The following is a 14,344-nucleotide window of genomic DNA, read 5'->3' as shown; positions in this document are numbered from 1 at the left end:
TTAGACAGGATAAATTTGGGTTGGTGTCCTTATCCATCTACTGTTGGTCCTGCCTGGCTATATGTCCCCACTGTTAGGCATATTGGCTAAGGTCACCCTCATTTACTCCTGGAAACCTCCCTTATGCCAGGTCTCTGGGACTTCCTAAAGATTCCCCCTACCCCTGACCCCAAGCAGTTGCAGATTTCCATTCATCTCTCCTGTTTCTCCGCATACCTGATAGAAGTATTGATATGTTGATCTCTCTCCTGTTTCTCCGCATACCTGATAGAAGTATTGATATGTTGATTATCCAAACCTAGTCAGAAGTTAAAAATACCTTATCAGGGGAAAAAAATGATGTTAGTCATACTTATCCTGTAGTATGGTAGTTACAACACAACCATGTTAATATTTTCAGTGAATTATTCCATCAATGAATCATGCCGGGGGTGAGTATGGTCTGTGCGTAGTGAAATATGAAGTCAAAGTTAGTGTTGTCACAGAAAAGTTAGAGGTGCTTAGAAAAACCTTAACTGAGAAGTGCTATAGTAAGTAGTCAACTATTGTAAATTTGTGTTTAAAATGTAATGGACTTGTAGAATTTGCCACTGTAGCCAGAAACAGTGACTGTTTTGTTCTGTCAGCTACAAGGTCTTGGCCAATGCCCTGCTCATTCATAAAAGACCACGGGGAGAGTATTAAGAAACAAGATCCCAGCTCTCTGTCATATTCTTCTCTCAGTACTACACATTAGGACGCACAGTGATGACTCCTTAGGGACATGTATGAACATGATGTGAATATTAGATGAGTTTTACTGATGTAGAACTTAGTGGCACCTTTTTATTTAACTGTGTATAATATCAAAAACATTACCCCACTCTACAAATCTTATTTTACAGTTTCTAGCTTAAATGAATTTAAACAACTTGTGTGGGTAACTGAGTTTGAAATTAAAGTTGTAATTCTGCCAGGAAAGAACCATGATATGAGTCAAGACCTCCTTTGTTTGTGTTCTTATTTATGCTTTACAGATGTTTATTAGTTCATAAGAATTAGGTAGTCTCCCTAAGATCTCTGCCTACTACACACGCTAGTAATGTTTCCACTGGTGGCCAACCTCTTTTCATATTTACTAAATTATTTTAAAGTACCTGGTTACTTTTAGACACAAATTAACTCCTTATTAATCATCATGACATCTTGTACTACTTTTCTAAAAGTGAATTTGTCAGTTGGTGAATAGGATACTAGTATCCAGGAGACTTACAGAAATTCCATTGCACATTATGTGTAGATGTTTGTATGTTTGGGGATGAGCCTGCTGTGGATGTTATTGTGAGTGTGTTTGTGCTGCTAGCTCTACAGCTCAGAGGTGTTGGTCACTCAGGTGACCAGAAGGTACTGATCACAGACTAGTTTGAAGACATCAAGAGCACACTGAAGCAGATGTTTCTCTTTTTGGGTTTCCACAGGCCGAAGCCACATTTAAACAAATGCTACCGCTGAGGCCAAACTTCACCTATCTCCAAAATGCTATTTTTAAAGATTCCCTCTTGTAATGTCTATTGTGCAATGTACAAAGGAGGAAAGACGATAGCCACACATTTTCCAGATATTAGCATCATTTTGGAAACTCTGAAGTGATTCAGATGTAAGACATCATGGCCCTTGAACTTCTGGAAACTACAGTTTTGTGAGAATATTAGATAGTAAACAAATAACCACAAAAATAGTCACATGTGAAGTCTGCGAAATGTTCTATGCAGGCAAGTGCAAGGCACCCTAAGACTAGACTACATTAAGTAACTTACATAAGATACAAGAAAACCTTTCTCATGAGAAAGTAGCATTTAAGCACTAAAGAACTGTGGGATTTAGTGTAGAGAGGCATAACTGGAGGGGCTATGAAGAAGTTTTTCCTGGGTTGGTAGAGCATCATTGTGTACTCCAGCTATGAGAAAAAGATGATCAATGCTGGGGTGTAAGAATGGCTTTAGGGGCTTTAAGATTTTAGTTTTATTTTTTATTTATATGTGTGTTTATGTATGCCAGTGGAAGCCACCTTGGGTGTACACATTGGATTTTTAATATTCTGTGTGTTTGTATGTGTGTATATATGTATGTATGTGGTGTGTGTGTGTGTGTGTATGTGGTATTTGTGATGGGTGTGTGTTTGTGTGTGTGTAGTGTGTGTAAATGTGGTGTGTTTGTGTGGGGTGAGGTGGGGTGGGGTGGGGTGTGTGTGTATATGTATGTATGTATGTATGTGGTGTGTGTATGTGTGTGTGTGTGTGTGTGTGTGTGTGTGTGGTGTCACATGTATGAAGAGCTCCTGAAGCTGGAATTAAAAGCAGTTGTGAGCTGCCTGGTGAGAGGACTGTGAACTGAGCTCATGTCCTAGGAGGAGCAACAAGTTCTCTTAACTGCTGAGCCATCTCCCTAGCCCCAGGGTGCACACTGTAGAGCCTTACTGTAAGGGCTAAGAAGATTTTTATGTTACCTAGAGACTTATGGGAGTAACTGAAGGATTAGAAAGATTTCATTGTCTTGGGCCTGGGAGCTGTTCAGAAGGTAAAGACAGTTGCCTCCAAATTTGATAACCTGTGTTTGATCCTGAGAACCTACATGGTGGGAGGAGAACAAAAACTACAACTTGTCTTCTGGCTTCCACATGCTTATGTGCGCACACACAGACACACACACACACACAAACACGTGTGTGGGCACAAAGTACACACATACACATGCACACACAAACACATGCACAATGTGCACACACACACACACACACGTATACATGCACAAACTCACACACGCCAATATAAAAGGAAGGAAGATATTCTTTTGAGATTGTTTGAGCACTCAGGAGAAAGGATTAAAGAGAGCAATTAACCAACACAGTAGTATGTTTAAAGTTCCTAGAAATGAACTTTGCTGTCTGTGCCTGTGCTATGAGATGTCTCTTGTCTCTGCAGATTGAAGAATTTGCCATTCTCTTTCACCAAACTCAAAGAGCTGGCAGCATTGTGGCTTTCTGACAATCAGGTAAAATAAAAATAATAATAATAAACTAAAAAAACTTTTATGCCATGATTTATCATATTCCTTAAATGTGTGTGTGATTGAAACTCTGGATTTCTGAGTCCCAGTAAACACCCTTGACAACTATTATAAAGTATAGATTCTTTATGCCTGGAGGAAAGACTTGTGCAAAGGCTCCATCACATACTGCTGTACGTGAAACAATGTCATGATCTCCATGCTCCCCAAATACCTCGGTTCAATACTTACTTCATTTTCAGAGATACAACATACAATGGATGGTTTATATGGCTTTTCAGATCCTGGTGGTACACATGTCCTTAGAGGATATGCTTAATTATAGCTCTGAAGGTAAAAAATGAAAAACCATTACCATAATCCCCACAAGAGGGAATTGCTAGCCACTATCTTCCTTTTTCCTCACTGTTTTTAATTATAATCAACTTGATTCTAAAACTTTATTCAAGACCTTTGCTGATATATTGATAGCTATATTCAGTATTTTGTGGTTATCTTAATATTTTTATATACTCATGAAAATAGATTAGAACGGAATCAGGGGTTGCATGTTAATGAATAATTTTATTAACTAAAAAAATATATATATAACAGAAAACAGAGACATGTGCTTTGCCTCAAAAGCAGCTGTGGGTCTTTTAACCAGAGATTACTTCTAATCATTTTTCGTGTTCCTAAATCTTTGAAAAATCCACACCCCAAAACATGAATGGCCAAATAAAAACAATACACCTTTGGTTTGATATATCAATATTCCCTGGGCATCAAGTATATATTTCAATTATTTGGGTACTTCTATTAAAAATTAAAAATGACTCCTACAAAATGTATAGTGTAAACACAAGAATTTTGGCATTTCTTCAGCTAATCACAGGCCTTGCCTCCATTTGCTGGTCAAAGGTCAGATTGTCATCCAAACTCTCATGGCCTCCTCTGAACTGGTCTGTCCTTCCAGATGGTCATCTTCAGAGTCTATGAACTCTGCTGCTGGGGCAGTAGCCTTACATTGTGAAAATTTCTTTATCAAAGTATTATTCTGGTGGGAGAATAACCAGAAAGTTACTGCTCCATTTAACTAAAATTGTGAGTTAATGTCTTTAGACAGCTTCATGAGGTGTAATAGTACCTCAAAACGCCTTCTGTCTTTCCTATTAAGTACTCTTTATGCTATTCTTATGAAAATAATACCTGAGTTCTAAAAACCTTTAAAATGGTATTTCTGATATCAAATTAGTGATGGAGGATAAAAATTCAGCATAAACATCAGATACTTGCACAGCTTTTATCCATATGTGGGGTGTGCCTTGCTCAATAGCAAGTGCAGATACCACATATCTGCCTAGAACACAACCCGTAAAAAGGAATGCATGCCCAAGACCACTCCAAACACTCACTCTGCTGAACAGTTAGTTTAGCACTCTCTGATCTCCTCAAGATAGAACTGAAGTGTATAGCTGAACAGGTTTTGGTAAGCTTTGTAAGAATATACTAAAGACAACAAAACATGAAAACTTTAAAATCTGGAGTCTCAGCAATATCTGTGGTGTCTCAATTTACCCATTCATCTCTGAAAGATCAGACTATTGGCCATTTTCTTGTATAAAATCTTGACTAATTTCCTCATCTAACTTGTTCTCATTGATTCTAGTCCAAGGCCCTTATCCCTCTACAAACAGAAGCCCATCCAGAAACCAAGCAAAGGGTACTGACCAACTACATGTTTCCCCAGCAGCCCCGTGGTGATGAAGGTAGGCTGTCAACCAATACATTCTTTAATGTTTATGATGTTGTGGATAAAAAAGAGTGTCTAATTCTAATCTCTATCCAGGAATACTGGTTCACAGAAAATAAAACTCCATACGATGTCATCTGGGAGTTTGAGTCTATATGCTGTAATATTTTAAGATTCCAAAGACATGGCTCCTTCAGGAGAGATAGCTCAGGAAAGTGCTTGCTAAGCAAACATTAGAACCTACCTGAGTTCAGGCCATACCATCAGTGTAAAAATCCAAGCACAGTGACATATAGCCTTTAATCCCAAAGATGGGGAGCTGAGACTGAAGGATGCCTTGTACTTGCTGATCAGCCAGCACAGCCTGATTGGTGAGCCCTAGGTCCCAAGTGAGAATGCCTTCTTAAAAGTTAAGGTAGAGAGAAATGAGGAAGACACTGTTGATCTCTGGCTTCCACTTGCACGTACACACATGTACCTAAATGCACACAAACATACAGACACAGGCACACACATAGACCCCAAAGAGAAATGTGAAAGAAATATCGGCACTCTACAGAAACTTCTTTAAAGATTAAGCTGCAGGGTATGGGACCTGGTCATCAAATGTTGTGCTCAGCTACTAGCAGCAAAAAGAAAGACAGTTTTCAAAGAAAAAGAAAGACTAGCTGGGGATGGTCGTTTTCTCTTGTGATCATATATTTCACAGCATATTTTAAATATCAGTGCAGTGATCTTGGATCCCTATAGGTGAGATAGTCCTAGGATGGGATTTACAATAATGGCATTTTCATCTTTACATTGAGATTCCCTAAGCGATGTCAGCAGCTATAATTAAAAGATACTTTCTAAAAAAAAAAAAAAAAAAAATCCACATCTGTTACAATAAATCTTCCAACCTGTGATCACACTTTTATACATATCTTTAAAAAGTCCTCACTCTGCCTTTCCTGTTTGAAACAGGACTGACTAGAATGTATTTTCTGTAGTCATGCAAAGTCATGGTAGTTCTTAGAACAATGAGCCCACTTTGATACAGCCACAGATAAACCCACCCTGTCTGAAATTAACCTGTACAATGAACCATTTGCCTGTGTGTTTTCATTTTCAAAATAATGATAATAGATGACTTCAGTTTCTGGCGTCCAGTTGTGAATGAATCATTGGGGAATATGTAAGGATACTTCTCACTTGCAGAAATAGGAAAAAGGAAGGTTGTTTTAGAATATAATTTTCACATTTACATAAATTAATCTTTTGATTTTATAAAAGCTTCAAAGTTTTTGTACCATAAAGAACCAAGAAATGACTGTTCTATTAATCTGGATTTATTTTCCTCTTCTTTGCAACATCTCTGGGTTTGGAAATAATGCAAAGAAAAGATCAAAAGTAACCCAGATCCATAAGTCATCCCTGAGAAGCAGTGTGTTGCCTAAACCCCTGGTTACTTCTGGGCTGTGAGGTCAGCAGTGGTGGCCTGAGATATGAAGGCATTTGTCTTTGCTGTCTTGGATTTTCTGTTTGTTCCTCTACTAAAGGACAAAGTTTGGTATAATAATTAGAAAATAATATTTGAACTTCAACCCAGTCAGCCAACTTCTGTCTGTTGAAAAAGAAAATAGTAAATTAATTCTAAGAATCCTATCAAACAAAGAAAGATATGACAGGGAAATTCTTTGGAACATGATTTAGCCTCAACTAAGCACTTGTACCTGGGTTTCCCTGCAGTTTTCACTATTGTGTTACTAAGCAGATTTTAGCATTAGACAACATTTTGATATAAATTAGGGATTTATAAATTTTCCCTGCTTATTTGAGACACATTCAAGTTAAATGAAACTGAACTGACCCCTACCTTCAAAATGAGGTTACTCCAGTCACATACACTTCCCACACACAAAGAACCAGCAAGAAACTCAGATTACTGGGCATTTTACTGAAAACTCACTGCTGTGTAATTTCTTGCTTTGTTTGGTTTTAATGTGGCTCAGGTTATGCAGTCATCACAACTCAGAATAGGACCTGAGACCTGAGAGCCCTAGATCAGAATCTGAAAACTCAGCCAGCTTTTCCACACCAAGGATGATGTTAGTGTGATTCCTCCGCTGCTGTGAGGAGTGCAGAGACTGGAATGCTCCAATCAATCTCCATGCTGTTACTGTTAGCCTAGGGAAGCCTACTTTTATGCTAGGAAACTTCTCAACCCCTCATGACTAACAGTAAAATAAATGCACAAGACCACATAAGAAATGTAAAAAGGAATTTTCTACTTTCCCTTCCTGTCTTTCCATTCCCTTCTTCTTTCTCAATATTTCTTTCCCATGTCCTTTTAAATGTATTTATTGTAATCATTGGTGGTGCTTGCTGTCTCTTTTTTCATAATATATTAAATTTATTAAATACATTGTGTATATAAAAGAAAAGAAAAGCATTAATACTTTGGACTCCATAGATTTCCAGTCAGACAGCGACAGCTTCAACCCCACCCTGTGGGAGGAGCAGAGACAACAGCGCATGACTGTTGCCTTTGAATTTGAGGATAAAAAAGAAGATGACGAAAGTGCTGGGAAAGTTAAGGTGAACTTTTGGCCTTTGTTTCTCTGTTATTGTTCTTATCTGTCCACTGTTACTACTCAGATAGAGGAAGGATACACTGAGTGACCTCTCTGGAAGGTTGCAGTCATATCTGTTTTCATGAACACACCCAGTGTAGAGGGCTAGTGTTTGGGCAACATTGGTGTGATTCAGAATGATATGAATGTCCTGGTTCTGACTGAGCAAGTCTGATTTGCACTTCCCCCTCCACACACCCTCCAGTATAATAACATGAGAGAGATTCAAGGTGAAAGTGAGAGAAAGGTCACCTAAAGTCCTCACTCTGCTGTAACACTTTGCCATGATCCTTTCCTTCACTGGGCCATGCTTCATGGATATAGCACCAGCCAAAATACACATTTGTGTCTGTATTATTGGCAGACAGGCTGCTCAGCATGCTAAAGTTGCATCCCTAAAGCCTTCTACATGACTAGGGTGTTTGAGAAGAACTTCTTTTCTTTAAAACTGTGTTTAAAAGAAATCTTTTATTGTGGCTATTCTGAATGAAGAAACAAGGTTAAACTTTTAATCTATTTTTTTCCATTATTTAAATTTTCAAATATCAGAATTGGCTGAGATTTCATTAACACTTAATTTTCATGTTATGTCATCTTGAATCTCTCGTTAATTTTTTTGCACTTTTTTAAAACTGTCATAAATACTAACAGCTTTTACTCATAGTGACTAATGACCTAAGTAACTATGTAGGCACCTTATTAATAAGTCAAGATGATGTGGTGTGTTTCATGTTCCTACCTTACAACATTTCCTGTTTTCTTAAACCATTATTCGTGATGATTGAGTCATCATGGGAAACTCAAAATGGAGTCACAAATCTAAAATGGCAGGCTTACATTTAAATTTTTTGGTTGAAAAGACATTTATGAATGATTAGTTATTGCTCTCTTGCAACCAGAGAGACATGTTTTAAAACTTGTGATGTCTTAGAAGATAATTATGCTAAACTGGATAAGAGCCTTTGAAACAATTCAGTTTTCCCTTTCAATGATTTTTGATTAAATCAAGATCCATTTGGGTGATGCATTCTGTGTTGGACTCTTGATTATATTTTTGTGTTTCACTGAATTTTGAAAATAACTACATACTTCCTCTTAAAATTATATAATCAAAGATCCAAAAGAAAATACCTTTAATATGCTCCATAGATATCTTGATTTAAAGCAAGGGATACAGAAACAGAGACAGTAATTGGAGATGATAATTCTGAGTCCCTGTTTGTGTGCTATGTGACTGGTTTCTCTAGACTCATAGTGGGTTCCATGTGCTTTAGAGTGGGTTTTTTTTTCTGCATTTATTTACATTCATGTTTATTTGCATTTTGGTGAAACAATGTTTTTCCAAAATCTCAAACTACTTGGCTTTGACTAATTTGGCTGTTCCTGATGCCACTGGCTATCAGACAAATTAGAAGAGAAACATTTGTAGGTACATCATCAAGGGAAGATGATGAATGGAACACCCTGGAGTCTTAACAGCTCATGTTCTTCTGGTTCATTACATGTACATTAAAATTAGCACCATTTAATTTCTATCGACCTGAAATTTAAAAAGGAACCATGGGCCTATGCCATCAGCTTTCAATGGGACAAAAGCCCTGCTTGCAGTGTGTACAGTGTGTGTGAATGCTTCATTGTGGGAGAAGGTGGCCCCCGTGGCTTCATGTTATGCTGTCTTATTACATGGAAGTAAAATTCACTGTTTTAAATGCATTGCCCAGAATGAAAGAAAGAAAAAAAAAAAAAAACTATTCAAGAGTACAAAATGATCAAGCAAACGTGTTGCTGCAGTGCTCCTGTTTCTCCCAGAAAATGGAGATTCCTTCTCCCACAGGCTCTCTCCTGCCAAGCCCCCTGGGACAGGGGCCAGCGTGGGATTACTCTCCAACCTGCCAGGCTGTCTGGCGATTGCTGCACACCATGGGCCAGGTGTGATCAGCAGATCCAAGATATGCCCGTCCCCCAGAGTGACCCCCAGCTGGCATGGGGTTGTATAAGTGGCCTCCAGCAGGAGAGGAGCATGTGTGCTCCATTGCCAGTGGCAGCACAGTCCACCACTCTTCCCTCTCTAAGTGGCAGACAGGTAGGCCTAGGTGTGTGGGGTAGGAGAAGCCCAGTAGAGGCTCCCTGGATCAGTGCTTTATGGGGTATGTGCTGCATGGTTATGGATGAGAACTGCTGGTCGCACAGCACACTTCAGATTGCCAGTGTCTGAATACGATTTATCTTTAGATTCTGGACATTGGCAAAAGGTGGGGAGGCCTGAGTCAGAGGGCGGGGACATCAATTTAAGGTGCCTTTTGTGGGTTATCTGGCATGGCTTTAAAGTTGGGGCTTCGCTTTTATTTGTTGTTCTTGGCTCTTTCTTTTAACGTGCGGGATACTGCAAGCTGAGAGAATGCTGACCAGACTTTGGAAAGGATTAGAATTGTCCTCCCGTGAACATGCATGCTTCTCAGGGTTAGCTTGAGGAGACTAGATAAAAACCTGACTCGAAAACACCAGAGGTGGAAACAGAGATTTGCTGGGAATGGACTCTGAGCAGAGACTTCTGTTCACCGGCAGCAGTTTCCCTTAATTTGGATATGCAAATTATATGAATTCCTGTAAGAGAAGATAGGGTCGGAAGGTATGGCAGGGAGGAGTTTCCTTTCCCAGAGATGGGGGCTTAGGAGGGTAATTGATAGGAGGGAAAACACAACATTTTTATAAATGTTACCACCCACATGTAATGGACTAGATTCTCATTCTGTGTCTTATATTCTTTCCACAATATAAGACAAGCTGAGAATGCACCTTCCTGACTAAAACTGCCCTGTTTCCTTTTCTCTGTAAAATTAATTTCCATTAATTTCTAGAATAAGATGATATTTAATAATCACTGTAAAACTCTATTGTTTCTCTTACTGGAATTTACTCTCAAATTCAAATTCGATGATTATGTATATTATATTATGTATATATAATATAATATATGAGAAACAGTTCTGTCTGAATCCAATACACCATTTCTGAATGCCCACTTATAATAATAATTCTCTCTTTACTGAATTTTCAAGGTCTTTCAATGCCTTGAGCAGCTATTTGCATTTAATGTACTGTATTTAGATGCTAAGAGTCTTGTGAAGCATTTTACCTCCCAAAATTAAAATATATACATATATATATATTTTAGTAAAAGTCTTGCATTTTAATGCAATGTATATGTGACATGAGCAAATACTTTATAGTGAGTGACAAATTTAACACTATCTCAGAATGAATTTTGGAGATTTGCCCACCTCTGTGTATCAGAAATTCACTGTTTTATATCATATTAGGATGGTGAATGTTTCTGCTTTTAGATATGGATTCCCTGAATTAGTAATGTAATTCTTTATGACCATATTGCAGCACTTCTGAAGTACTGAAGGCAGGAACTGAGAGGAAGAAAAGATATAAATATGTCTGCACAAAACTTAAAATAGAATTGAATTCTAAAATGCTGCTTCATGTTAGAAGAAGTGAAATTAAAATTACCTAGCTTTATTTTTTAAATTGCAATTATCTTATTATTTAACAATAAAGTTTACATCTTAGTTTTATAACACCTTTTCCACAAGGTCACACGATTTTATGTCATACTATAGCAGAGAATATCTCTAAACTAATCAACAGTATTGTGATATAAACCTTAGAATCCATGTTAAGCTTTAACATTACCTCAGAGAAGTTAAGTGCTCTCACTCCCAATATGCCTTTTGTAAAGTGACAACAGCTACTGTATAAAATTTAAATGTACAATTACAAATTAATAACATCCCATAATGTATAGTATTTATAATTTGATATATAGTAATATGTGGGAATTTGTGTTTAAACCTATAGGAATAATTATAAACCTTGTCGCATATCATACAGTTAACCAATATTAAATTAAAAATCTCTACAAAACATTCATCAGAATGCCTAGAACACAGTGAATATAGAATAATTACCTCTTATGCAACCTAAAGGAAAGACTCAACATGTAGCTAGACATGTGGGTCATAGTCTAAATTATCAAAGGAATCCAGAGTTTTTAAATAAACAAGTAAAATATTATATTAAAGATAATACCAAGCTGGTTTTGGTGGTGTTTACCTATAATCCCAGCAATCAGGAGGCTGAGGCAGAAGGATTGAGATTCTATGCCAACCTGGATTACAAACTGAGATCTCTGCATAGATGTCATACTTGTAATACGTGTTTGAGTCCTTTATATTTATTTTTAGCTCTAAATAAAGGCAAGTGTGTGGAAAAGGTGTTAGGTTTCTATTGTTCTAAGTAGAAACAACAGATTCAAGGCTATTGGCTACTTAGAGATAGGCCTACAGCTTGAATTTGTGCTTCATGACTCCAAGTCCAATGTTCTGTAAAAATAGTGAATGGAGGCAAAGTGTTTTTTTTCTAGATAAAACAAATTCAGGATTAACGATTCCTAAAGGTTCCCAAATTTGGGAAAGAGACATTGTAAGGAAAAAATATAAAATGATCCATATAAATAAGTAATTAAATAGCAACTCTCCCATAGCCTTGAAAGTGACAGCCACATAGTTTGAGCTTTGTGAGAGATCTACTTCTGCATGTAAATACTTCCACAGCAATAAAACAACCAAACATATTCTGATGATGTGAGCAAACTACTGCATCAATCACTTTAAAAATGATCGGAAACATCCTCAATACAACTGAATACATACACATTAGTGTGTTCTGCCTAGCATGGCCATCGTTGTTTTATGTCTACTGAAGAATACACTAGAAGGCAACCTCCTGGAACATAGTAGTAGTAAACTATAACAACTCACCTTTTCCTTTGAAACCTAATTTTTTTCTTTGGTTCTTATAGCCTTAATTCTATTTATTCATTCATTCTCATTTATTTTAGAACATAAAAAATTAAATAAGTCACCCTATTTAACAAGAAAAAAGGTCTTTCTCTGCAATCCAAATATATTGGAAATTAATTTTATGCTTTTAATATCAAAAGAAACTACATAGTAACAACTAATCCCTGTATCTGATTCGGATAATGAGCCACAGTGAACCCTAAGAGTAACACCGTTGGTGAGCTTGCTAAAATAGTAGATTAGCAAAAGTGTTTGAGTCCTCCATATTCTCCAGCCTCTCCCTCATGGCATGGACCAGGCGGGGAGTCCCTCCTGGCTGCTTTCCTCTGTTCTCATGCTCTTCCTCGTTCATTCTATCCCACCTGCTCTGTTGCCACCCTCCAGCCTCACACACATGCTCTCCACAAACACATACCACAACCACTTAAGTCATTCCATTAAAAAGTTGATTCTGCTCAGATTCAAGGTAACATAGTGTTGGCACGAGTCAAAATGGGTACACCTATCTGTTTATGTGAGTTCCTTCAGTCAGCATGAACAACTTGTATTGATTCTCTTTCAAATAAATACATTATAATAAGTCCTCTCCTAGTAGAATATTCTACACAAACAAAATCAGTACTAAGCAGAGGCCTTCAAATGTGTTCTTAAGAGTTAGATTAACACCTGCAAAAGAATTTAAAGATGGAAAAAACATCTGGATAATATCAGCCAAAATATGTACATTTACCTAAAACATATTAGGAAAGAGAGACTTTTTATTTCTCTTTATATAAACTACTACTTAAGAAGCATATGGTTTTATTAGTTTATAAAACAAGTATGAAAGTCACCCCAAAGATTTTTGGGAAGTATTTTTTAAAAGCCACCTTACCTTTTAACACTGTGTGCTAGTTATAAATTTGTATAAAGCTAACTCATGATTGGCTTTTTCAATGCCTAACTCCACTTGTAAATCTTCTGAGGTCTCCTCCCAAAACCTGAACTGAACTCCAAAGACATTCCAACCATGAACGTTATTAAATTTTACAATTATTAAATACCAAAGGTGGGAAAGTTCTAAGATGTAATGCAACTGATAATATGTTGATTCTACTTTTTACCATTAGCAGTCACTTAAGAGTTTTACGTACTGCTATTTCACTCACCTAAAGACTAAAGAAGTTGTTGATGATGAATAAGAGTGTGAAGGAGTTGGGGCCAGCCCCACAGAGTTCAATATGCATCAAGCCCTGGGAAGCTCAACACTCACTGTATTGCATTTGTTTTTCGTGATGCTTGTACCATGGAGTAGCTTGGTGAACATGTTTGCTGAAGTCATTTTTATGTTAAATTTCTTTTTATAAACTTCTAGGTTGAAATAAACCTAAAACGATATCCAACTCCTTACCCGGAGGATTTAAAGAATATGGTAAAATCTGTTCAAAATCTGGTGGGTAAGCCAAGCCATGGAGTGCGTGTTGAGAACTCAAATCCAACAGCTAACACGGAACAAACTGTGAAAGAAAAGTTTGAACACAAGTGGCCGGTGGCCCCAAAGGAGATTACAGTGGAGGTATTTGGAGGTTATTGGTAATTGCCAGTGTGGTTTGACTTTTAAACTTCTGCGTAATGATGTTTCTTCTGAGTAGATTGCTTTAATAAGCAAATTACACATTATTTCTTAAATATTTCTTAAATAAAAATTACTCCTCTTTTGAGATAGGACGGTTGCATCTAGTAAATCAAAGATGGCTACCCCTCCCCCGCCCAAATCACTACTATATCTTTAATATGTACAGTGGCTCATCAGCTACCCATGAAAATGTTGGCTACCCAAAATTTATCTGATCATTTCCTGAGAAAACTAATGGGACATTTTTATTCAAATTAAGATCCCTACTAAGTTTAGCATGAATTTTTTTAATGTTTTTGCGTTTGAGTTTCAGCAAGAAAGAGACAGACAGATAGATAGACAGACAGGCAGACAGACAGACAGACAGACAGAAAAAGAGAAAAAAGAAACCCACAAACAGGATCAGGAACAAGTAAAACCCAGGCTTGTGGGATCTGACCATGGAAGGCTTGCTTTCTATGTTTGGAAA

General features: G+C 37.3%; 1 protein-coding gene across 15 annotated transcripts in view; it reads left to right on the top strand.

Moving 5' to 3' along the window:
- The window catches only part of Lrrc7 (leucine rich repeat containing 7), a 444,829-nt gene that overhangs the window by 351,028 nt on the left and 79,457 nt on the right, over positions 1-14,344 (top strand). For 10 of the 15 annotated variants that reach the window (XM_021197138.2, XM_029537669.1, XM_029537671.1 and 7 more), the window contains 5 exons: positions 2,961-3,030; positions 4,694-4,793; positions 7,230-7,354; positions 9,224-9,472; positions 13,615-13,815. In XM_021197138.2, the coding sequence (XP_021052797.1) occupies positions 2,961-3,030; positions 4,694-4,793; positions 7,230-7,354; positions 9,224-9,472; positions 13,615-13,815 (745 nt within the window). Of the gene's footprint in view, positions 1-2,960; positions 3,031-4,693; positions 4,794-7,229; positions 7,355-9,223; positions 9,473-13,614; positions 13,826-14,344 lie in introns of all 15 variants that reach the window. The other 5 variants (XM_029537683.1, XM_029537675.1, XM_029537681.1 and 2 more) reach the window with 4 other exon arrangements.

The sequence above is a fragment of the Mus pahari genome, chromosome 4, assembly GCF_900095145.1.
Source record: "Mus pahari chromosome 4, PAHARI_EIJ_v1.1, whole genome shotgun sequence".
Taxonomy (NCBI): Eukaryota; Metazoa; Chordata; class Mammalia; order Rodentia; family Muridae; genus Mus; species Mus pahari.
This window is presented reverse-complemented; position numbering and strand designations above follow the sequence as displayed.